This window comes from Balaenoptera physalus (assembly GCF_965194825.1).
Source record: "Balaenoptera physalus genome assembly, chromosome: 9".
NCBI classification, from domain to species: Eukaryota; Metazoa; Chordata; class Mammalia; order Artiodactyla; family Balaenopteridae; genus Balaenoptera; species Balaenoptera physalus.
The window spans coordinates 25513192-25539928 of NC_138888.1; the positions used below are offsets into that span (position 1 = coordinate 25513192).

Here is a 26737-nt window from a genome sequence, read left to right on the forward strand (position 1 = left end):
TTTCTGTGTATATTTACAAGGGGGGAAAGAAAAAGACTTCTAAGGAGTCCAAATCTCTCTCATATAGTACAGGTTACCGTAAAACTATTCATGTTGTATAGAATTTGTTTTGAAAAGATATATACTGGAATTCAAAACAATTAGGTAGCTCAGAATGTTTTCTGTGCTGGGAGGTAACAAACAAAGCTGCTCCTAATTTTACAGCTGGATAAACTTGAACACATAGAAAGTAGGTGATTTGCTGATGATCAAACAAGGGGATCTGATGGAAAGCATGGCTCTGAGCTCTGAACTTTGACTCCTGTACTTTTGTAATCTAATGATTGAAAACACGAGAGTGACCTGAATTAAAAAGAAATGTGCAGAAGGTCATTTGCTGGAATCTCACCTTCATTATAGAGCTTAAGGTGTGAGGATGCTGGCATCCTAGAAGGGACAGAGGCAGGATTCAGCACTGGGTAGAATCATATAGTTTCTACCACCCCATTGCAAGGAAATGTTGCCCTCATTTTAGTCTGTTTGGACAAATCTGAATCTGTGAGTACTGTGGAGAAAGGGGCCATGCTCAGATAGTGTTTAAGTGATCTCACTAATCTAACAAATACTTTGTGGTATCCTTTCCTATATTAAAATAAGAATTTCTTAGGCAGTGTAATCCATATATACACTTTTTTTTTTTTCTTGGTGTTGCTCTGCACAGCATGCAGGATCTTAGTTCCCTGACCAGGGATTGAACCTGCGCCCCCTGGAGTGGAAGCTCAGAGTCTTAACCACTGGAATGCCAGGGAAGTCCCTATACATACCATTTTTAAAAGTCAATATAACGCCCTAACTGTAATGTAAGGAGAAATAAAAGGAAAGTCATTTGTAGCTTTTCATAGTCATTGCTCAGGCAAAACTATACTAGAAGATGTAATGACACAATTAGATGCGTCCATGTATGTGGAATGACCATGATGAGAAAGCTGGTGTTTCAAACACTGCGAGTGGGGGTGTTGTCAGTGACGCAATTTTCAGAAATAATGAACAATTCTCGATAAAATTCCAAAGTAAGCTAACTGAAATGATCTTTCAATTTTAACAATATCTGTATTTCTAGAAGATTTGGCATATGGTAAAGTCAAGCACAAATATTGAATTTTTATGTAAAATAGAATTGAGTTTCTAAGCTCAGATGATATGAAAAAGACTTTTTTACTAACATAAGTCTAGAACTTCTGAAATCTGTGAAGGAGGTAGGACCATATACTGTCCCACACATTGTAAGATGTCCAGTATTCCCTGCTGCCTGCCCACAAAATGCCAGTGATGTGACCCAGTCAATGTGGCAACCCAAAATGTCCCACACAGTTCAAGATGCCTGCTAGGGAGAGGTACTACTCCCATTGAGAACTTCCAGGGTTCATTTCCTGCTTCTTTTGATGATTTGCCTGCTTTTCAGAAGAAGGCACTCTGTCATACCATCTCCTAACTTCTCTTCATTGGGTATAGTCGTGGGTGGGAGGTGGGAGAAGATTGTAGCTTGTAGTAGTGGAGAGTAGTGTGATTTTAATTCATGAGGGATGATGGGTCTCTACCCTTAATAGTGCTGTTTACCCCAGAAAAAATCATTTCCCCGACCTCATCTTCTCCACAGTTATGCTGGAGAGTATGTTAAAAACTATTGTGAAAAAGGATTGTTAATTAGAATTTTTCTTCGGAAGACTGAACTATTCAGTATTATTAACAGTAAAATTTCAAAGCCTCAGACCACCTAGTTTTGGTCATCATAGCAGAACCAGTCACTGACAGCTGAGTCTGACTCTGTAACCTATCAAGCATTGCCGTATTTGACTAGTGTGTACCAGCAGTCACCTGATAGAGTAGACACAGTATGTGCTGTAACATAATAACAGTGATTTACTGTCCCCAAATAATGTTAATTGTGTTGCATTTCAGATGCTACACCTCATGAAGATGTGCTTCTCTGATGCCCCATCCCCACCCCTGGTCCTCAGAGCCATGTTTGTTCAGGGCGCCTGACCCAGTGCACTGGACTAGGTTGACCACCAATCCCAAGCTGGCCAATCAGGGGTCCTCTTGGGTACTGTGACAGGAGAATGAAAGTGGAGAGCAGAGAGAAAGAGAGAGAGAGAGAATTACTCTGTGTTGTAATTTTGGGTTTGGGTGCTAGAGCTGAAATCAAGGTGTTGGCAGGTTTGATGCTTTCTGAGGGCTGAGGAAGGATTGGTACAAGGCCTCTCTCCTTGGCTTGTAGTTGGCCATCTTCTCACTGTGTCCCTTCACATTGTCTCCCTTCGATTTGTATCTGTCTCTGTGTCCAAATTTCCTCTTTTTATAAGGGCACCAATCATATCGCATTAGGGCCTGCCCTAATGATCTCATTTTAATTTGATTACCTGTTTAAAGACCATATCCTCAAATAAGGTCATGTTCTGAGATACTGGGGGTTAGTATACTAACATATCTTTTCGGGGGGGGGGGACCCAATTCAACCCATAAGAGGTCGTCTAAGCCAGTGTCTTACTATGTGGACTGGGGAGCACAGGAAGTTGATTTTGCAGAGACAAAGAAGAAGGCACAAACAAGACGTGGAGAGAAATAACTTCATGGATTCCTGACATGTCATTTCCAGTTTTCCCTGGAGACCAGTTGTATTCTTAATGTTGGTCTCTATGAGTTACCATTTTGGCCTTCTAATACATTCCCCTTGCGTAAGTTTGTTTAAGCTGGTTGCTGTTAGTTTTAGCCAAGGGACGCTAACTAATAGAGGACCCAATTGAGACAGGCATGCCACCCTAAGGAACTGGTTATGACCTTCTAGGTTTTGTGAAGCTGTTGCTGGTTAGATGAACTAGAAAAAGGAAGCAGGAAGAACCATTAGAAGCCCACTGTCATAGAATCATGAGGTAATGGAGGGAAAAGTAGAAAGGAGCAAATAGATATTGGTCCTTTTCAGAGTATCTGTTATTATATGTTATGGATTGAATGTGCACCCCCCTGCCCAATTTATATGTTGAAAGCCTAACCCCCAGTGTGATGGTTTTAGGAGGTGAGGCCTTTGGGGGTGGTTAGGTCATGAGGGTACAGCCCTCATGGAGGGCATTAGTGCCCTTTTAAGAAGAGACATTAGAACTTGCTTACTCTAAGTTCTCTGCCATGTGAGGATTCAACAAGAAGACCACCATCTGCAAACCAGGAAGCAGGTTCTCAATAGACACCAGGTCTGCCTGTTTCAGCCACCCAATCTATGATATTTTTGTTATAGCAGCCTAAACTGACTAAGACACTGTGTAAACCCTTTCATTTAGTTAGGGTCTGAATTAAGGACGTGGATTAAAGAGATTCAAAGAAAGATGGAAAGTGAGAAATCCACGTTGACTTTGAATTTTCTGTTTTAGGCGGTGGGGCTAATGGGTTTGGTATTAACCAGTTAGATGGTACTAACTTTTCGTTTGAGGAAGGACCTTAAGTTCTGATTTGGAAGTACTGAGGTTGAGGGCTTTTAGGTTAGTCAGATGAGGATTGCCAGGAAAACAGTTGGCCATGGTAACGGGAGTGCGAGTGCTGGAAACATGGTTGTAGAGTTCTTGTAATATGTTATGTTGTTTGAAGGCATGTTGACTGGAAGATATCACCAAGAGAGAATCCCAGAAAGGGCCATGAATGAACATCACCATTTGAGGGGCAGAGGAGGAGGAGGGTCAGCAAAGAAGACTACGACAGAGAAGTGGCCATCTCATATAGCAATTGGCTTTAAACAGACTCAATATACATTTATCAGACATTTATCAGCATAGCAGGTACAAAAGTTGTGAAGTTGTGTTGCTGTGCACTGAGGCAAGAACTGTGCATTGAAAAAACTGAGGCAACAACATAGATTGTTCCTTCAAGACTGCAAGAAGGGAAGCAAATGACTGCTCAAGAGGAAGGTAGGATAGAAGGAATATTCCCACACGAAGAGGGGAATCCATATTCCTCCAAAGATGTGCTACTTAAAATACCCATTGTTCACTGAGGCGTGCAGAATGTCTGGCTGAATGCTCGGTATACATTACCTAATTTACCCCTTCTACAAACCTGTTTGACTTTAGAGAGAGAAGTTAGGCTAAATCTTTCTGTGTACCTCAAATTCATACAACGTATACGGCATTGAGCCAGTAAAGGAGCCCAGGTCTGTCTGAATCCACAGCCATACCATCCCTCACGTCCACCCCCCTAAAAAATGAATTCAGAGTGTCAATTAAATACAAGAAAATACAGAAAAGCAATTCAGGCCATCTCCTGGAGTTTTTGAGGTGGGATTTGGCAGGCATACTACATTACTGAATTAAATGAACAATAATAGGTTAAAAAAATAAAATTGTAAATGGCAATAAGAGGCATAGAGGTCCTGTTTGGTTTGGAAAGAAATTGGTCCAGGGTTAATTGTGTAAGTGAAATAATAGGAGTAGAAATTACAGATTCATTTGGGTGGCAATTAGGGAAAAAAAATCAGTTAATAGAAAGCTAGATGAGCACTTTCAATAAAGATCAGTAATATAATAAAGGTCACTTCTAAGAAAACAGTTATCCAACCTACATATGAGTGTCAGAAAGCCAGAAAGACATGAGTTTGAAACTAGACTAGTAGATGAGAAAGTCAAAGATTAATGTAGAAAAATTAAACAGAAAGGTAGAGTGAAAGAAACCCCCACTGGGAAAAAAAAAAAAAGAATATCAAGAGACGAAAGGGAAGAAATTAATGAACTAAAGTTGTTCTCCACTGGATAAGTAAAAATTTAAGTTTAACATTAATACATGACACATCTTTTCTTGCATATATAAAAGGGTATGTGTAAAATAGAACCATGCGGTTCACAAATTGAAAAGTAATGTATCGCTTATTGTAGTAGTGTCTACTAACTCACATTCCCCTGCCTTTCTGACCATGCACCCACTGGAGCACACAACCACGTCTTACTCATCCTGTGTCCTTAGTAGTTCCCAACCTACCTGGTACACAGTGGTCCTAATAAATACCTGTTAATTCTATGTGTGCTTTCATTCCCATTTGATGCAGGAAACCTAAGAGGTGAGGGTCTAGGGTTTTAGGTACTCGAGTAACAATTCACTAGCTCAATAAAATAAACACTATTTTGTTTCTATATCTGGAGTTGGAAAACTAAGAAATAGGGATTCTTAAGATGATGTAATTAAGTTACATTAGATTTTTCACATTATTAGAAACGATGTCTATTATCGCTTGGTTTCTGATTACAAATCTGTATTTCTCTTCATTATCCGATTTTTAACCCAAGATGACCTGTTGGAAAACCTAGTAGGTATAAGTGTTAACTTTGTCAAACTGATGCAAGGCTCTATGTTACACAAGAGAACAATGTTATATTTTGTTCATTTTTTTGAACTTTTCATTGAAAATGACATTCATACAAGGAAGTGTATATGCTTAACTGCTTTTTAACTTGCACATGTCTTCTGCTTATTGAACAGTTTCATGGAGAGTTGGTTGGTCCTTCTTCTTGTACTTTAATAGATCATAATGTTCATTTCTGGGTCCTCCTAAAGTGCAGTTGCTAAAGGAAGCAAGAAGGGCAATGCTAATATTAAAATAACATGAAAAAAGAATGTCATTTACATAGGACCTGCTGGGAGTACGGCATATTAGGTTTTTGTGTTCTACTCAGTGTTTGGAGGTCTTAACTTTTTGATTGCAAGGTAGGACTCCTATGCACTTAAAAGTTTCCTGGAGAGATTTTTTTTGGTTGAGCTTAACTGTTGCGAGGTAGGAATAATTTGCTGCTACAGCTGCCTCTAGAAACTATTTTAAAGAGTGATCTCAGTGAAGCTTTGAGAGTCTGTCCGTAGATGCCCGTCTCCCCACCGCCACCTCCGTTGAATCTAGGTGAGAAGTGGATGTGAACTTAATAACGTACACAACCTCATCAGCCCTTTGGAGCTGCTCTGCTAAATTAATTGCAGCAGAATCCTCAGGGTGTCCTTTTGTGGTACTGCTGATTCTTTCAAGAACCTTGGCTGGTTTGCCACAGGTTTCACGTCTTTATAATCTTAAACGTATTAATGAATGAAACACTGTTCTGTTTCTTCACTTGCTTTGAGGTATGTCACTGATAGTTTAGCGATCCACTTAGCCATCAAAATACTTGTCCACAAAATCGTTTCAGCCTATTTTTAGATTTATTAAGTGCTTTTCATGTAGTTGATGAAAAAGCTTTCATTTAAGAAATTGTTTCCACATGACCTTGGGGGCCTCCCATTGTAGCTTAACAGTAGTTGAGATGTTAGATTGTTTGTTGGAAACTGCAAAGTAGAGTCAGTCCTGGCATATGGGCACCCTAGCCTTAGAGCTGGGAGGGCCTCGGGGTGGTAATTTAATCTCTTCATTTCACAGTCACGATGTCCAGAGAATTTCAGCAACTTATCTAGGCTGACACCACTGGTCAGACAATGTAGATTCTGACTCCTAGGCCCTGTTCTTTTGCCTACATCAGACTGGCACTTGAATACCTGAAGACGTTGAGATCTTTGCCAAAGAAGTGCCTTTCAAGTCACTTTGTGTGAGAGATGCAAAGGAAGAGGTACTTTTGTCCTGAATGTGTTTGGTTTAAGTTTTCAAACAGAAGTTTATGGCCTTCTTTTTCTCCTTGGGGTTGGGAAAGAAGGCAGTATTAAAGGAGAGAGAGACCCAGAAATGCCACCATGCTATCATAAATGAGGAGAAAGGTGGGCCATATTGGAGCTACCTTTGTCAATTATACAAATCCTGCAGCGGGTGCGTATACAAAAGATGGTGTGGCAGCAGGAGCCTTGGCAGCCTCTAGACCCCTCACTTTCTCTTATCCATCATCTGCATCAGGACTCATGGCTTTGCTTCCTAACCATTTCTCAACTCTGTCTTTATGCTGGACTATTTTTACCCATTCATTGTCCGTAGATATCTTTTCTGCTGATTAAAGAAATTCAGAAAGGAAAGAGAGAGAGATTCTTTTTATATTCTATTCCAGGGTCCCCTATTTTAACTCTCTCCCATTTTGTCATGTTTGTTCCCTTTTCTGACATACTCTGCTTAGAGAGTATACGTATAAGAAAGGCTAAGTAAATATAATGTAGGAAGAAAGCTGATTTTCATAAGTCACTTTCTATCTCATGTAGGTGACTGAGCTCCTTACGAAGATCCCCCTGGAGGCCCGTACCCCGTGCTGTGTAGCATACAGTCGTCTTGGCTTTAGTATAGTGAACACTTCTGGTTTTCATTTTCTCAGGTGACCTCCAAAGGTTCAAGACATGTAATGAAATGAGTCCCAAATTAGGGTCATGTGCAGGGTGGGCTGTGGGGGGTGGGCGGGGACTCAGCTCAGGGAGCCAGTAGATCCCCAGCCACAGCCCTCTGCGCCCGAACGGGCTTTGGGGAGCGTGCTTTGTTCCAAGTACCTACTCCTCTCTAAGGAGTACATTTTTGTTTCTTTGTGAAAACGGCCCAGAAAAGAAAAAAAAGCCACCTGTGATTTGTCAGTAAACTTGGGGATTTATTAAAGTCTTGCTATGCAGCCCTTCCTTATTAATGTCAATGGGCTCAATGCATGGTCCACGCATGGTTAATGATTTGTCGATTGACTTCGTCTTTCTAGGAAGCAGAACAGTGGTTTTCAGCTCTGGCTGCTGCTTCTTGGGAATCAAGTTGGATTCTGTAGATTTGGCATTGTGCCCACACATCTGTAAAGTTGAAAGCTCCCTTGGTGATTCTGATGTACAGCTATGGTTAAAACCCATTGAACTAGACTAGAGCATGAACTTCAAAGAGTTCAGGGAAAGTACACAACCACTCCAAGTCATTCCACAGGAACAGGTAAGGAGGCTGGTTTTGCTGAGAGCCAGGGAGCGATTTCAGAAGCCCAGGGGAATTGGCAATCCTGGTGGCCGTGAGAAATTAAACTCTTAGGGATTTAGCTCTGTTTAGGCTCCTCCTCCCGATCCCCATTTGATTTAATAAAGACTCTCACCTTATCCTGAAATAGTTGTGAATGGGAATGTTAACTATTCTCTGCTTCTAAAGCACAAGTATATATAGTCCAATAAAGATGTTAAAAACAAACAAAAAACAAAAACAAAAATAAAATAAAATACCCTAAAAAAAACACAAACAAACAAGTCCTTTCTCCACTCTCTGTTGCCTGGAAGCGAGGAACCGGGGTAGTGTGTTTCTCATATTTTATTCCCAACACCGCTGCCTCCCTCCAGATAATAGATGTGATCAAATAAACTGAAATCCCCTCTCACCCTATCCTTGGAAATTTTCAGCATCATTAGCATATCAAAGGCTGGGAAAGTCCTGTGGTTAACACGGTAACAAAAAAATCTCTTTAAAACTTTGTTTCAGTTAAACAAACTTATTTGCATCGGAAGAGACTTTTTGCTCCTATTATACCTACAACGAAGTATTTTTTCCTTAACACCAGTTTGGGAAAGACTGGCCAAGTCACTTTCTGATTCAGTAATTTTCTGAGGGTTAATTTCTGACAGCTGAACCTCTTTTTAAAATCTCCTTTGAAGTTGGACTGAATTAACAAATGGAAGGCTTGGCAAAGCAGTTTACTAATTCATAACTATATCCCTCTGCTTTCTTTGTGTTGCTAAGTACTATAATCTTTGACCTGAAAGGAAGAATACTGCTAACAAGTAAATATTTAAAAGGCCCATGAAGTATTATAATGTGTATAATGTGCGAGTTTGTGCCTGGGGAGCCCGTCTGCTGGCTGAAAGCAACGACTCACTTTTCATCTCCTAAATAGGCTGTTGTTTTACAGTAGGTTGAAAGGAAGTATTTTAAGTGCTAAGAGTTTGATTTTTTTAATTTTTATTTTTAGATTTAGTTAGCCATCGGCTTCACCGATTTGAAGGTGACGTGTAATTCATAACTCTTGAGTGTGCTGGTACTCTGTACAAGCAAGTTAGCGTTATTGTGAATGAATGAACTCTGTGCTACCAAAGACGACTTGGAACAGAGTGAGGAAACGGAAACATGACTCATTGATGGACTTGAAGAGTATCAAGGGGGACTCACTAACTTCAGAGCCAGAGCGGAGGCGTGGTAAAGCAGGGAGAACCTGGATGGGGCAAGGAAACCAGGGTTCCAGCCCCAGCAGTGCCCCGACTGCCTCGGTGACAGTGGCTGAATCACTAAACCTCTCGGCCTTCTTTCTGCCCATAAGGGGAAGCGTGAATTATTTGTTGCTAGGATGACTGCCAGCTTCAAGATTTGATGAGCCTCTGAATTCTACGGATTTTCTGGTTTGTGTGGAAGTGGGTGTGTATGTTTTAATGGCCTTCAGATGGGATTCATCAAAGCTCCATGAAACAAACCTTTATTTTTAAATTTTGAAGTGAATTGCTGTGACAGAGTATGGCCAAGGGAGTCCATGACAGAAAATGAGGAAGCAAGTAAACTTTGATTTGTAAGGCTGTGGGCAGCTGATTTCCTGTGGCTATGGCATTTGGTATAGAATGATGCGTATGTGATACTGTCAGAGAAAGGTTCATTATTGTCTACAGGCAAAAGTTTTGCTCTATCAGGATTTCTTTTCAAAAGCTGTAGAATAGCTCCTAGCTACCCTGTTCAGTATACCTCACTATGTTTTAAAAAAATATTGAGATCACCCTACTGAAATATATCCACAGACGTTTTTCGTTAAGAACAGCAATCTGCATACCTGACACCTAATTTTTAGCTTTTGCAACGTAGTTTTTGCAGAGTCACTATTGTATAAAAATAATCTTGTGTTCTACTATTTTCATGTAATGATTCTCTTTCATGCAGGCTCGATTGACAGGTACACTGAAATATCAGTGCTATGCCTGTTAGAAACTAACCTATGTATTCTCTAAAAGTGATAATCTGACTTGAATGTTTTGGGGAAGGGGGATAGCACAGTATTCTGAGGGTCATGATTAATTCTCTTTAATTATGGCTATGAGACTACATCAATTGTCAGGGAATAATTGTACCAAAAAAAAAAAAAAACCAAATATTTTTAAAGGGTAACTTTCAAAGTTAAATCATATGTGAAAGTTTCTGTAATTTTATCCCTTTTTCTTCCTGCAGCTTAAACCATGGTATAATATTTTACTACCAGTGGTTTTTGTTTTTGTTTTTTGATAAACTGGTGCCAATAGTCCCTTACCTATTTTTTTTCTGATTGTATTTTGCAAATTCTCCAGTTCAAAAAGATACGCCTGACAATAATGATTTCTATATATGCATTGAGGGCGTCCTACAGTGCTATGTGCTTGACTCATAACCCCACTAGGTGGCAGTATTATTCTTGTTTCTATGTTTTCAGTGGGTGGCTGGATTCAGAGAGGCTTGCCCAAGATCAAACTGTCAATAAGTATGTGTTGAAATCAAGATTGGAATCCAGCTGTGCCTAATTCAGATATTTGTGCTGTCCCCCTCTCTGTGCTGTACGAGCATGTCTTGGGGGGATAGGGGAGGAAAGTGGAAAAGCCTTGCTTCCTACATGATCTATTCAGTAAATTTCTACTGAACACCAACAGAATTAACATTTTTCTTCTCAAGGAGTTGCCCATCACTGGTGGACAGGAGAAGGGGTAGTATGGGTGGTTCGACATCAGTTACCTATGGCAAACTAAGGAATCCCATATGCCCAACTCAGTGGTGCCTTGCGAGTTCTCGGGGTGAGGGTGTGCATAAATAAACAGCCACTTTGGAGGGTCAGAAATCATGCAACCGAGGAAGGGGTACTGAGATGAATCTAGAAGGGGGTGGGTCGGCCTCTGCTGACGGGGCCTAAATCAAAGACTGGGAAGCCTGGGTTAGATTAGCAACGGCGTCTCCTGAGCAGCATTTGACAAGATCAGGGCTGCGGTTCAAGGCTGACGTGGCAGAACGTGGAGGCCCAGATGGATCAAACTAAGCTGGAAGCTGGGGGGATTTCCCTTAGGGCAGAAGGGAGAATGGTAGAGGGACGTCTCGACTGTTGCTTTATTTAAAGGGAGGTTATCTCTGAGTCTGGGTATGAAGGTGGGAGTGAGGCTGAAAGGAAAACCTAATGGTTTGGAACAACCTGGGCAACGTGCAAAGTAAGCGTAGAAATGCTGTAGAAAGACGAGGGCCCAGTGGAGGTGGGCGATCCAACCTGTGGTCAGGCTGTTTTCCCCATTTACGAGGTGTTAGGGACTCGCAGGATGAGAGTGAGCAACGAGTGGGGGCCGTACTGTCCCCGCTCCAGACGGAACGTGTGTCGAGGAGCACCGCACCTGCGGGGAGGCGTTTTGCTGTTTGCAGTAGAGGGGGTCACAGGCAGAGGAGGGCAGCCTCTAGAAAAAGAGACTGAAAATGCCAAGTAGCAAATTCATTCACGCTGCAGCTGGTGAGCCGCAGGCAGGAGTGAACCAGGAGAGGGGAGATGGGATAAGTGAGGTTTGGGAGTGAAAAGGAGGGACAGAGAGATGCGGGGTCAGGGGTGGGGAGCCTGGCGGGTCCCCCAGCTGACAGGGAGGCTTGCTGGGAAGCCGTAGGGCCCTACCCCGTGCTGAGCAGTGAGGTTAGTCAACCTCGCCCAGCCAGTCGATGCCTACCCTGACCTGTACCTGCCCTCCAGGTAGTTAGTACACAGCCAGTGACCCCCAAACTTGTCTGATCAGCCCCCCAGGTGCTTCCCTGGCCCTTTCCCCAGAGATTCTGTGTGTCTGGGATGGGGCCCCAGAGTTTGTGTTTTAATAAGCACCCCCCAGGTCATGCCGACGAGCAGGCAGGTTTAGGAAACACTGACATGGACGCCCGAATGTCCTAAAGGCTGGACAGCGCCCTCTGTGATCTTTCTTCTTTAGCTCCTCACCCATCTGGCCTGTGTAAGTGTGAAAGACACCTCTGAACTTTAACCCGTAGGTTATTGAAGTGAATGGATACCCGACTGTTTCTATTTTATAAGATACCGTCAGGTTTTGAGTTTTATGCAGGATTCTTGGCTGGTTCCTAACCCAGGCTTGGCCAGTGTTTGAATACTACAAATACTCCATCCCTGAATTTACCCAAGCCTCTACTGCTTGGGGCTTTACAGAAGACGGATTGTTCTGTTCTGCCACCTGCTGGTCAACCACAGGCAAACCATGTCAGGTTTTGAGCATGATTTTCAATGGATCATAGATGAGGCAAAAAGTCTTCTCTCTAATGAGGCCATCTGCTCTAAATTAAACCTTGTATACTTAATGTTGCAAATCTGACAAAGTTAATTTTCTCTTCTCTCTGGAACCTTTTTTCCAGCCCAGGTGTTAAAATACTAATAACAACTGACACATTCTGAGAGATCAGTTACCTGTGTTAGTCTCAGAAAAAATGATTTTTTAATGCCTCATGTCTGTTCTATGGACAAATGATTCTGGCAATTCAAAACCACGGTGAAGACAGATGGGATTCAGGCTCCGGAGTATTGGAGGAGTGTAATCTTGGAAAATTGCTTTACCTCTCTTAAGATCAGTTTACTTTCAGTGTAGTTGCATCATCTTCATCACCATCATCATCATCATCCTCATTATTTTAAACTGTGCCTTACTCTGGGTCCCAACTTTGCTGATGATCTGACAATTTCTAAAAATGTTCTGGGGTATCTGTTAAAGGCTGGGCCACACAGTGGTAAACTACTTAGATGGAATTCCTGCAGCCATGGAGCTAGTGTCACAGTGTCACACAAAACCCCTCAGATTCTTTGTTTCCTCATCTGTAAGATGAAAGTGTATGACAGAATAATCTCTAAGATCTCCTTTGGTCCCAAGCTCCTGTAATTCAAACAATCAGCGTGAGTGTAAGACTTAGTTTTCCTAGTGACTGTGGAAGGCAGTGTCTGTTCTCGGCCCTTCAGATGCGGACCCCACTTCCCCCAACCCCCAGGCCCCAGTGACACCGATTTTGTCTAGGAAGCTTCTGAGGAGACCAATTTATGCTTTGCATCTGATGCTCTTTTAAACATTTTAAAAAGTTAGAATTGGAAAAATGGCAGGCTTCTTCATTTTATTGTTCCTTTAAATATTGTTAGTTGAAACACAGAACCAGCATTAACTTAGCTTTATCTGTAAAGAAAATGTAAACTTTCTCAAAGATTGGTGTTTCTTAATTGGGGGTAGGGGGCATACCTTACACAGACAAAGTGTTTGATGGCCAGAGAGACACAGGATGGGTCAGGCCCAGCTGGAATTGTATTAGTGCCTTGATTCTCAACCGTGGGTGAATATTAGAATCACCTTTTGTAAAAGATTCTTATTCAGTAGATTATGCATAGATTGGGTTTGGGGTTTTTTGTTTGGCACTTAACGTTTTTAAAAAACTAATGCAGTTTCACTTGGGCCTGACCCATCCTGTGTTTCTGAGCAGGGCTAGGCCATCAGACATTTGGGAACTTACAGGGTTCCAGATACTGTGCTCAGCTCTGGACACTGGACACCCACAAATGCTTACTGGTCATCACCTCTGTCCTCATCTTTCTCTCCTACCTTTACTAGGCTGGTGACAAAACATTTTATTAGGCTGTTGATTCCTTAATTATTCTTTAGTATGAGGCTGTCCCTTAGATAGGTAAATTAGATTTTGAACTTTCCTCAGGCTTCATTGGAATCTCATTTTGTAAAGGGTGTCTCTTCTGGAAATGGCTGAGCATATGCTTACATATTAATTCTTACTTGACTTAGGTAATTCTTAAATGATGTCACTTCCTTAAGTGACACCCTTTGACCTAATCTCAGATACAGGCTACAACCTACTATAATTTCCTATGGCCTGAACAAGCAGTATTGCACTCTGTGATAAATTAAAGGTTATGTGACACCGTTAACATTTTTTCTTATTTTGAATTGTAATTTACTTTTAGCCAAGCATTTCCTTATCAACTATAACCAGTAATGTGTATTTTATGGAACTATACAGTAACTGGTACTTTTCTTCTGTATTCATTCCTCCTCTACCAAATATTGTCAGCAAACTAAACTTTAGAAGATGCTGGAGCACATCTTGAGTATGTGTGTGCATGCGTGTATTTAGTAATGAAACTTGGAAGTTTCTTTACTTTTTAGCTATTTTACACAATTGTCATTACTTATGAGGTAAGCTACACCTGTGCTATTTTTGTAGTAATTCCTTTTAACGTGTCAGGATTTCACACTTTTCTTCAAACCATTCGTGGCCTCACCTCATTTGGGAAGAGAAATGGGCCTAGCAGTTCCTTGAGAAAATGACACAGGTGCAGTTCCTTGAGAATTTTTGTCTGTGTAGGTGAGGCCTGCATGCTTGGTTCTTTTCCTCACGATGCTGGCGTTGGGTGAACTGTTTTCCTGATGGGAGTCTGACCCTCCTTTGCAGCTCACCATCCCCTTCCTATATATGCAGCCACAATTTTAACCTCCTGCTTCTGGCCTTACCAGACGTCTCCACTTGTGTACCAGCCACCTCTACTTCAAGTCCTGTGAGATCCATGGTTACCGCTTTACTGCTGCCTCAGGTGAAAATAACCTACCAATTATCAAGTGCTAGTGATGTCAGCATCTCCCCAGTTAGTTTTCAGGGTCCCTGGTGTCTTTGTCTTGCAGGGGCTTGAGCCCAGGAATGAGAACAGAGGGTGCTGCTCACTTGGGGCCTTTTGAGGGAACCCTGTCGTCATTGTCCCTGCGTTTCAGGGAGACAGCAGAGTGGTTGGGCTGGGAGAAGGGAGATTAGAAGGAGGAGTCTCTGTAACTAATGCCTCCGTCTGTGCTAGCCTGTCTCTAGCCACCCACTCCAGTCTGCCATCAGTGACAAGGGTCTAGTGTTTATTTTGTAGAAATACTTCATCCTTCTTTGAAGTTCTTTTCGACGGCGTCATCTTAAAGAAGCATGTTATAGGAACAAAAATTCCCTTGATTTAACACATTCATTTTGACCCTGGAGAGCAAGTGTTTCAACCAAAAATTTCTGAACGTCTTAAGTGTCTTTTAGGCCATTTGTTTTCTGAATTTCTCCTTATCAAAGTGAGTTTATTAAGACTGTGACAAATGTGATTGTACAGGGACCGCCAAAGTCATCATCATCAGATTGAATTGCTCGTCTCTAAGTAGCCTTTTTACTTGGAGGTTTTGATGACTATAAAAATTGTTGAGCTGAATGAAGAGAAAAATATATAAAGCCATCATTATATGCTTTGTTATATTTTCATGTGTTCCAGAAAGCTTAAATTTGTTAAGCTTTTAAAGAAAACACTCTTATGCAACGAGTGAAATTTTAATAGACACAGGGTGTGGGAGAAACACAAAAGGCCATTCCCTTAAGCAGATTTGCACATCGAGTGTAGAAGCTTAGATATCGATTTTTCTTAGACATACCCTGCTGTGAAGTGTTCCTTTAATTACCTAAACAAGGTTGTAGGGAAAGGATCAGGTGAATTGGTTCATGAGAGGTACCAGGTCCATGGTACCTTTACCCATCATGCCTCTGGTTGCAGAGTGAGTGGAAATTTTTAAATATTAACTATTTTATAAAAATAACTTTAAGAATGATTTGCAGGGCTTCCCTGGTGGCGCAGTGGTTAAGAATCCGCCTGCCAATGCAGGGGACATGGGTTCAAGCCCTGGTCCAGGAAGTTCCCACATGCCACAGAGCAACGAAGCCCATGCGCCACAACTGCTGAGCCTGCGCTCTAGAGCCCGCGAGCCACAACTACTGAAGCCCGCGCGCCTAGAGCCTGTGCTCTGCAACAAGAGAAGCCACCGCAATGAGAAGCCCGCGCACCGCAATGAAGAGTAGCCCCCGCTCGCCACGACTAGAGAAAGCCCGCGCGCAGCAACGAAGACCCAAAGCAGTCAAAAATAAATAAATAAAATAAGTAAATAAATTTTAAAAAAAAGAATGATTTGCAGTGTAATATAATTTATAAAACTTTGACACACAAAACAGTACTATGTCTTGTTGATGACCTCACTGGTATGTAGAAAAAGTGTGGAAAATATGTTTGGGAATGATACACACCAAATTTAGAATGATGTTACCACTGTGAGCTTGGGGACAAGAGGGAAATTTATCTGTACTACTTTAAAAAAAAAAAAAAACTGAAACAAGTATAGCCATACGTTAACTATTAAATCTGTGCTGATTTCTCTCCTTTTCTCTGTCTAAAATAATTCTGCATGAAAATTAAACATTACTTGACTAAAACATTTATAGCCTGTGTTTAGCATACAAATTATGGAAAAACAAATGCCAAAGTAAAAAAATTAAAAATTTGTTATACTATATCCTGCTTGTAATATCCTACGATATATCAGCCTAGTCTATTTTGTATTCATTTGGTATTATATCTATACTTTGATATAATGTTTGTGCATTTTTAGTGAAATTATGCATAAAGATTTGAATTCTGCATATCTATTTGAATCGTAGTGTAATGATGTTGAAACTAGTGATTTTCAAATTGTAACATGCATGAGACTCATTTAAATGTGGACTCCCAGGTTCCTCTCCAGAGGTGTGAACTAAATAGGATCCAGGAATGTGCATTTTTAACAAGCCCTCCTGGCCTCCTAACTCCCCTACCCCAATCCAAGTTGATTCTGATACCGGTATCCTAAGGAACACATTTTGGGAAACACTGGTTTGAACTATCTGTGCTTGTGCAGTCTGCACAACTCCAAGTGCCATTCCTACTTCTTTTTCTAAGCCAGGGTCAATAGGCTATGGTCTAGGGACCAAATACAGCCCACCACCTGTTTTTGTAAGTAAAGTTTTATTGAAACCCAGCCACCCTGATTGGTTTACATATTGTCTGGTGCTTTTTTTGCCACAATGGCAGATAGAGTCGTTGGAACAGAGACCATAGAGCTGACGAAGCCTAAAATATTTTCTCTCTGGCTCTTTACAAAAAATTTTGCTGACCCCTGCATGTAATCCATCATTTTGTGTGGGAGCATGTCAAAGGTAGTCCAGTAAAGAAACTGGAATATATATAATAAGAGAGAGTTGACTATGATGATGAAGGGCATATAATTGACCAGTTTAGTTTAACAAGCATTGAGTTAGTCCTTACTGTATGCTAGGTACTGTACACGCCTCGGTTTTCCCACTTGGGCAGCTTAGAGTCTTCCGTGGCAAATGCATGATTTCAGATGTGATAGGGGAAGGGCAGCATTTCTCTTCATGGTGTGCCATGGGAACGTGGCATCTAACGCAGTCTAATCCCTGAGGTCGGGAATGATGGCCTAGGAGTCTCTCACCCTCAGTAACTTGCCCAGCAGGTGCCTCTGGTAGATGAGATTCAGAAATAGGCACTCCCTTCCCCTCACTTGCTCAGGTGAGTGCAGTGTGTTGCCCCGCCCCAATCAAGTTGGCTTGGCCACGTGACTTGCTTTGACCAATGAATGTTAGCAGCCCTGATGCAGAAGAAGTTGGTGCAGTTGAGCTTTGCTCTTTGGTGCCGTTGCCATGAGAAAGGTAAGCCTGGACTGGCTTGCTGGTCCTAGGAGGGAGGAGAAGCACTACAGGTTATCCCTAGGGTGACCAACCATCCCAGTGTGCCTGGGACTGCCCCCATTTTAAAATAATTTCCGTGTCCTAGGAAATTTCTCAGTCTCGGACATACTGGAGCAGAGCCACCCCAAGCCGAGTCTAGCCTAGGTTAGCTGCCCTCCAGAGGACCCGCAGAATCGTGAGAAATCCTAAATGATTGTTGTTTCAGGCCACTGAGTTTTGGGGTGCCTTGTTATGCAGCAGCAGTTATGCCGTATAGCGCCTAATAAACGTTTGCTTATTTCAACTGAGATAGCTCCTGGCAGAAATTTTGAAGGTTGAGTAAAAGTTAAGCAGGTGAAAAAGATGAGAGGTGTTTTGGCAGATGGAAGCACAAAAGGGTCAAGGGCCCAGGGGCCTAGAATATAGTGTGAGCCGGCCCGTGGAGGACAGCTCTGAGGGGAGCGCAGCTGAAAGCAGGGGGCCCCTGTCCCAGGGTATTGTGGTAGCCCAGGGGAGAGGCCCGCGGCCGTGGCTGTCTGCGTGGTCGAAGGAAGGGCAGCGTTTGGGAGTAGGAAAGACCTCGGCTCAAATCTCAACTCTGCTACCTAATGACTTGGTGGGGGGTTGTTAGGCAAGTTACTTTATCACCTTTATCCTTGGTATCTGCATCTGTAAAATATGTATGATAATACATATTTCACAGGGTTTTTGTTAGAGGGAGGAAACCAACAGGAAAGTTTGTGATTTCTTCATTCTGACTCTACACTTACCTACCAAGCTGGCAGCAGGTGATGCAGTTAGAACAGTGTGGCCGGAAGCAGGACGGGCATTGCCACTGCTGCTCACTGGTTGCAGAACTGTTCAAGTTTTCTTTCTCTCACCTTTTTTTTTTTAATGTTCGAATTTCTCATTTATTTCTCACACATTTGTCTGGTTCAGTGGAATCATTGCTGGTATCAGCAATATTTAACACATGTTTAGCATGGAATGGTAGTATATATGATAAAGGGAATAGCTGAAATGATAAAATGTCTGTTAAAAAAAATATATATTCAGTGTGCTCTGTAGAGCCGTAGTGAATATAGTTTTTTTTTTTTAATTTTTTTTATTTATTATTTATTTATTTATTATTTTTTTTGGCTGTGTTGGGTCTTCGTTTCTGTGCGAGGGCTTTCTCCAGTTGCGGCGAGTGGGGGCCACTCCTCATCGCGGCGCGCGGGCCTCTCACTATCGCGGCCTCTCTTGTTGCGGAGCACAGGCTCCAGACGCTCAGGCTCAGTAGTTGTGGCTAACGGGCCCAGTTGCTCCGCGGCATGTGGGATCTTCCCAGACCAGGGCTCGAACCCGTGTCCCCTGCATTGGCAGGCAGATTCTCAACCACTACGCCACCAGGGAAGCCCATGAATATAGTTTTAAAGATAGAGCCAAATAGAATAAACATTTTGGAAGGTCACTTAAGGTTGGCTGAAAAAATTATTTTTGTCTTAATCATGTACCAGGAAAAACTTAACGAAAAAATTTTTTCCACTGCCACAGAGCAACTAAATTTACATGGTGGAACCCAGGAGGTCCCAGCCTGTCTGCATGGATTACCAGGTAGGATGTGGGCTGCTTTTCTGATTTTGGCTCGTTGTTGATTGCCCCAGGTTCTGGGTGGGATCATTGAATTCCAGAGTTTTGGTGGATGGAAGCAATGTAGATGTCCTTACAAATTAAGAAAAGCATGCTGCCTAGCAGTTAATGACCTTCTTTCTTCTCAAAGTGATGCAGTATAACTCTATGGATAATGGAAATTTATTATTAACCCTTTAATTCAGATTATATATTTTTAACAGTTTACAAATTTTACTTCTGCTTTTTGTAACTTAGTGATAAAGGAATGGAATTTAGTTATAAAGGTCAAATTATCTCTTTGACCTGGAACTTGCTAAGATCAAAAGAAAGAGGGAACATGGGAATGAGTAGACGATTCTGTTGTTCACTCTTGTGACGAGCATTGGTTAGTGCTGGCTGTGTGTTAGGTACCGTAGGGAACAAGGAGGGAAAACGATGAGATCCCTGCCTTTGGAGAGCGTTATTGGCTAGTACTGTGCTAAGTCGAAGATGGTCCAGGGCCCTACCTGGGTGCTTTGGGAATTCGGAATTTCAGACCCTATTCCAGACTTGAATCAGACTCTGTGTTTTAATAAGATTTCCTATGATTTATGTGCAAGACAAGTTTGTGAAGAACTGGTTGAGTAAGTAAGAAAAAATAATAATTACAAGGATCTGGAGAGGTATGAAGTACAAAGGAGATTATGATTAAAAATTTTTTTATTTGGAGTTTTATTTCAGTTTCAGAGTAGGTTCATCCTTGATCTTCAAAGTGAATGCTCAGTTTTAGGGGAGCTTCTCGTATGAACTTCTCGGATGGGGACATTTTCTTGGTCAAGGTTGGGGCAAAGTTTGCATTCTTGGCAAGCCCCTAACAGTGCACAGTACACAGTACACATCAGTGACAGTATCCATCAGTGACAGCTTCTGACCAGGGACAGGCCTTACCCCCTTGCAGCACGCCAGATCCCAGGGGGTTGAGAGCAGTAATGTGCTGCCATATTGCTCCTGTATCAAGTGATCCTGTGGGAACAGTGTCACTAAGCCTTCGTGTCAGAACTGTTCAGGAGTCCTTTTCAGACATGAAGACACTAAAAGGTGGGATTTAGGCTTGTGGTGATACATAAATACAAGTGTTTGCATTTAATCTTTCCAGTTGAGGGAAACACTATTAATTCCATCGAAAGGGACCTATTCTGACTTTCAAAGCTAAAGCTCAACGCAAAGGCAGAGCTTTTTTTTCTTTTAAGTATTGAAGCAGTGGCAGGTGAGGAGAACCCTAAAAATAGACCTCTCTCTGAATAGTTAATTGGCAATGTTTCATCTTCTCTGACTTCCTTCTTGAGTAGATCAGTTGCTTAGTTCCGCAGGGGATGGGAGGGGGATGAGGAAGGCGGGTACTGTAGGAGTTAGCTTGCTGTGGCCCTGGGGGCAATATGGGTTTTTTGTTGTTAGTGATACATGTCTGGCTCGAACTGTTTACTTCTAGATGTTGAGATAAGCTTTCATTATGCGTGTGTACAAATTACCTCATAGAAAGTTTGCATTTGAATCTACTCTTCAATTATTTACAAGAGATGACAGTTGGAAAAACTACTGCACCCTGTCCTAGAAGCTGTCGGTCTGGTGACTCATGGGGTAATCTGATAGGGTCCACACTTCACTGCTTCTACCCAGTCAGGGCTGCTTTAGAACAAGACACAGTTGAGAGTGACTCTCCTTGCTGCGGTATATGTTTTTTTCACCCTTGTCTCTGTTCATTAAGCCTTCTGTTTGTGCGCCCCATTCCAGCCAAGCCAGCACCCCTACCCACTCTGACCATACAGCACTGTTCTCCGTTGGTGTCTGACAGCAGGGTTCTGCCTCTCCTATTCTTCCTTCCAGGTTTGAGGGAGAGGTGTAATAAGGAAGAAGAACCTTTCGTATTCTATTACAAGTTAATCGCTAAAGGGATGTTAGCTATAAGCTTAAATTATACATAATGGCCCATCTCTGGGAACCCTGCTTCCCAGGTAATGAGCATTAAGCTAAAATACCTTTGTTTAGCTCACGGGAAATATCCTGACCAGGCCCACCTGTGAATGACTGCAGGGAGGAAGAAATTAACACATCCCCTCTGGAGGCTGATGGGAATCAGGAAATGTTTGACTTTACTCCCTCCCCTTTTAGTATAAAAGGAGCCTGAATTCTCACTCAGGCAAGATGATTCTTTGGGGGCACAAGCCCACCATCTTTTCTGTTTGGTTGCTGGCTTCCCAAATAAAGTCGCTATCCTTTGCCCCAGAAACTTAATCTCTCGATGATTGGCCTGTTGTGTGGCTAGCAGTACGAGCTTAGACTCTGTAACAGAGGGTCAGGGCAGAAAAGGTACACATGGAAATGAAAAGTTATAATGCTCCTTTGTGGCCCTTGAGGCCAAAAAACTGATGGCACTTGAAATTAGTTCCTACTCCTGGCTGGCATTTTACACAGATGGCAAGGGCAGCAATTACATGCCTGACTGAGTTGAGAGATTTGTCTAATCCTATATCCTGTCATGTTTAACAATTTTTGTTAAATCAAAAACTTCCATTCGAGCTTAACTCATCTTTAAGGATGTCGGTATATATGGAAACATGAAATATTGTGTCTTTTGGCAAGGACTTTCCAAACGTATTCAATCTATCCCTTTGACTCTTGGTGGAAATATAAGTAAATCTTTCCAAATTAATGGGTATTTGACTCAGGAGTTCTCAAAGAAGATGATTCTAGAACTTCCCTTAGTAATATATTCTGGTGCATCCCAGTTCTTATAGTTAACTTTTCTTTAATGTATTACTTAAATCATTCCTGAAATAATACAGAGTAATTTCTTGTCTTTTTGTCAGTAACGTTGGGTAAATTCCTCACCACCCTCAAGTGCTAAGAACTTAATATAAAAGAGGCAATAAATCATAAACCCGGTTTCGGTCTACCTGGGGGTCGTTATCTAGAGGCTGCTCCTCCAGCCATTTCAACCCCTGGGCTTCCATCTCGCAAGTGAAAGGACAAGGGTGCTGGCCAGGAGGCAACTGTAACAAAGCCCTTCCTTCCACTAAAGCTATGTATTTCACTCCGTGAGTGCTCATGACTCCCATGAAGCAAGATTATTTATCTGATTTCCTGTTGCCTGAAGCGCAGCAGGGGCAAAATGGTAGGAAGGGAGCAGTTATTGGCACGTATGATGACAACAGAAGTTTCACTTTGACAGCCTGACAGTGAGGGGGGAGATGGGAAAGCACTGCACAGTAAGGAGTGTGGATCAAATCTGTTCAGCATGTCTGTTTAAAAGATCTGGGAAGAGTGTATTCTACTGTAGATTTTCTTGGGAAAAAAATGGTTAAATTATGATGTTTTATTACATTGAAGATTATGGTGGAATCTAATATTTGAAGAAACAGGTTATATTCTGAAAGTAGGGATTTTCCACTGTGGGGTTATTATTGAAGATTAGCAATAGTATATGTGATGTGCGTGGCACAAAGTAGCCATGACCCCGGTGCTGCGGGCAGGGGTAGATTTGTATGGCCCTAGGGTTGATAGTCCAGATGCTTAAAGTGTGTGGTTCATCATAGTTGTTGCATAAATATAGGTTGAATGAATGTAATAGCTTTTTAAGTAGTTCACTTATGTTTTTCTAAGCTAATTGGAGTACATATCTAACACAGATAGTTAAAATACAAATATTTCCTACAAAGCTGATTTAAGTCATTACATTTTATCTTGGTCATAGGGGAACTCTGGTCCAGTTGTAAAAGTAGTTAAGTTATTTGACCTTCTTTTACGTAAGTGAAGATATTAATAATCAAAGCTCAGCATAACAGAAACAGAATAGCTAATAGATGGTGAATTGGTTATATGCAAACATATCCATCGGTCTTGTGAATGATGGGAAATCCATTAAGTTTCTTTGAAGTCCAGCATAAGTGCGTATTTACTTTGAGGAAGAGTCATGAGTGTAGTCCTTGAATGGACCAGTTTTGCTTCTTGATTGCTTGGCAGTGAATATTCCTCTAGCCCCTCCCATCAGCTCTTTCCCAGATGTGTGTAGGAGGTACCAGAGGAAAACACACCAGTTACTAATAACATCAACTCATCTATGCTATTGTATGTGTATGTGTGCACACTCCAAGGAAGCTGGTCTGGGGACAATGTTCAAAAGCACTTCCTGAATATAAAGGACAGCATGAGGTTTATTTCAGGGCTTAGAATTTTCTAAATTAAAACTGTAACTGCAGGATGTAGACATCAGTGGGGATACCACTGTGTTCCTTGTTTGGGGTCCATGGATCCTTAAAGAATGCATACTTGGATGTCAGGGGGTCCCATGAACATCTGAAATGGTAAGCAGCATTTGGGATGTTTTGTATTTTCTGGCACGAGGGTCTTGTTTTTTTTCTAAGTTTAATTTTATATTTTGAGTTTCTCAAAGTCTTTGACTCAGAAATAATATTGGATCTTTGAACTTTGATGTTAGCCATTGATGCTATATGTAATTATATCATTTTTGCCCTTATAATAGTGATCAAATCACATACATTCTCTGGACCTGAATTTCTCCATCAGTAAATTGAGGGGTTTAAACTACGTGATTTCTTGAGGACACTTTGAGCTTTTATACTGAGTCCATGTTTTTGCTACCTGGACTGTTCTGCACCTTTGTCCTTTAGTCCTAGTACCTGTTCTCTGTCGTGGTTTCCATGGTAATATGAGCTGTCCATCCAAGGAACACTTGGCAGCTGCTCTGTGTTTTTCTTCTATAAATGTTCCAGTCCTGGTAGGCGTGTAGAGCCTTTTTCTTACAATCTCAGTGAATTGCAGTAGATGTATGATGCAAAATCCTGCTTTTATTATTTTTAATCAAAGTTTATTTTCTATTGTAATATGTTAGCTTTAATATATTTGCTATTACAGGAGAGTGAGTACAGGAGAGTGAGATGGACCCAGTTCTCTACTTGCCCTTACTCTGAATGACTTTGGGGAGAGGATACTGACCCAAGTCTCTATGATGAAAAGTTGCAGAAGTTCTTTATACCCCTAGGACCATGGAATTATGTTGGCCTTGGGTGAAATGATGCACCCAAATGCATTCCAACATGTGGCTCTAGATATTTTGCATGCCCTGATTAAGGGTTTACAAAGGGCTAGAGCCTACAGCTAAAAGCTACTAGCATAGCTCTCAGATTATGGTTCTTTGTGATAGGATGATCATTCAAAGCCAGAGAGGAATGACCCCCAGGGGCTGCCGGTGGGGAGGCAGAAGTGGCTCATCAGCCCCCGACTCTGGCTGCTGGTGGAAGACGGGAGAGGCAATGACAGGTGCAAGAACGGCTGCATTTCACCTTCGCTGAAAGCTGGGAGTGACATAATAGCTGGGTCAGTTTTATTCCCTTTGGAAGTACATTTCCTTAGATGATGACATTCCTAAATCCACTTAGGAATGCTGGATGTGTATATAACTACATAATCTTTGAAAGTTCCTTCTCAAAATCCCGCTTCCAGAAGTGTGGTCTGATGATAATTAAGTTTTGGCTTTAAAAAAAAAAAAGTGTCCAGAAGTGTGTATGCGTTTCTGTAGCTTTGCCGGAGTTAAGAAGTTTGAGCTGCCTCTGAAGTATTGACTGCAGGGAGGCGGGGTTTTTTGTCTCCAATGAGGTGGCTTCAGTGTTGGGAAAGCCTATCGCCTTTCATAGGAGCGCTTACTCTGTAATCCAAGCAATAGCCACACAGCCCGTTTTATTGTTTGTGGAGTCCTGTGGCTCCTGAGTGCTTCACAGACAGGAAAGAGGGCAAGTGGGTGGTTTACGATTCTGTGCTGAGCTGGGGCAAGTGAGCTGAACTCTTTGATTTCTCCCAAGTCACCTGTGTGGGTGAACTTTAAACTAGGCGCCTGGGTTGATGCTGAATCTTTCTCTCCAGCCTGAGGAGTTCCTTCTGTCTGCAACAGACGGCTGGCTTTCTGCCCTTGTGGGGAAACATGCCTGGGAGAGGAGTAGGATTACAGTATGGGACGCTAGGTACACACCAAAGAGTCGGAGTGCCTTGGTCCTGTTCTTCACCAAGTCCTGACAAGCGTTCCTGAAATGAACACCCTGCTTCATTTTTAAAATTATACTTTTAGTTATTTTTATTTTCATATTTTCTGGGGCCGAGGTGGGGACTGTGGATAGTCCTGATCTAGAGAGACCAGGTACCACAATGTGGCTAGGGTAAAAAAAAAAAAATTTTTTTTTGTTTCCTAATCTCTCATTTTTCTTTTCTTTATAACTGGGTGACATAGAAGCAATCTTTCTGCAGAATGCCCTGCCTGACTCTCAGTATTGTCTGAACAAGTAGGAAGGAGCAGTTTCATTGAAAGGACCTGGAACGATTTTTAAAAACGAGCTTTTTGTTGGCTGGACTGTCCTTTGTCTATAGTTGATTCTGATGTGAAAGAAGATGAAAAAGGAAGGCTCTTCAGGTTCCTTCAGACTCAAGTCAAACCCAGGTTCCCTCTCACGTGCTGTGAGTTGGATAAATTTCTCCTCCTTGTCCAAGCAGACAAAGAGGCTGTTTCGCAGTGATGGAGAGCTCTCGGTTTGTGGGCAGCAGGTGGAAGCGGATGATGAAAACTGGACCTACAGAATCCAGCCCAGAAAAGGTGACTTGACTTTTTTTTATTTAAACGTTTTTAGGAGTTTACTATCTAGAATTCTTTGTTTCTGTCACTGATTTCTGTTCACGATTTTTGGCCCCGTTAGGAGTTTTTGTGTGTTTTTGTATTGGAATTCAGGGTCACTCATTTGTTTGCGTGTCTAAAATAGAAATGCTCCTTCAATTAGATTCAACCTGAGATTGTGTCCTTCTAAGAAGGATAAAATAGCTGTTATGTGTCCTCAGTACTGCCCCCCCTCCCCCAATCAGATCCACACGCTCATGTGACTTGTGAAAAGTTCAGTGGTAAACTACATCCTGGGAGGAATCTTCTGCTCTCTACAACAATTGAAAGTTAGGACATGGGGCTCTTTTCTGAAACAGTGCGCTGAGAAAACTTTGGGAATCATGGATAAACTTTTTGCATGTTTCTTTAAGAAGACTGATGAATTACACGCACGCTTGAATTAAACAGGTGTTGGGGTGACATCGAGGAAATGAACACACGAAGTGCTGGCCCTTGATATCCTGGCCAGAAGGAGTTTTTGGATTTCTTTCAAGTTCCTTTTCAGACCATTGCTGGTCTCTGTTCTCAGGTTTAGCATGTTTTGTCTTCTTCAAGGTGAAGAAAAATATCAGTCCTGGCAGAAAAGAGGGAACTATTTCAGTGTTTCTTAAACACACCCCTGTTTTATATTTAGAATTTCTGAGGTCTTCCTTTTAGAATGTTTACTGGAGAGACTGAATTGTTAGGCTCTAAAATGGTTTCTCCATTCAGAGCTGTGTCACAGCCCAGTGGGGGAGCACTGTTTAAGGTTTACAAAGGAACCTCGTCCAGACATTCCGCATGCTTGTATTTTCCCTGTTTATCACATTCTTCCCGTGCCAAGAGAAGCCTCACTAAAACCTTTCAGGGACCTGTCCTCCCCCTTCTTTTGGGAAATAAAACTGCTGAAACATGAGAGAACTGAGTTAAATATGTGCTTATGGGGA

At 41.9% G+C, this 26737-nt stretch overlaps 1 protein-coding gene across 11 annotated transcripts in view; it reads left to right on the forward strand.

Moving 5' to 3' along the window:
- NHSL1 (NHS like 1) overlaps positions 1-26737 on the forward strand; it is a 233874-nt gene that overhangs the window by 80255 nt on the left and 126882 nt on the right. For 4 of the 11 annotated variants that reach the window (XM_082474373.1, XM_082474382.1, XM_082474383.1 and 1 more), the window contains exon 2: positions 19037-19096. The exons of 4 other annotated variants lie outside the window; for them this stretch is intronic. In XM_082474373.1, the coding sequence (XP_082330499.1) occupies positions 19037-19096 (60 nt within the window). 3 more of the 11 variants (XM_082474384.1, XM_082474387.1, XM_082474379.1) reach the window with 3 other exon arrangements.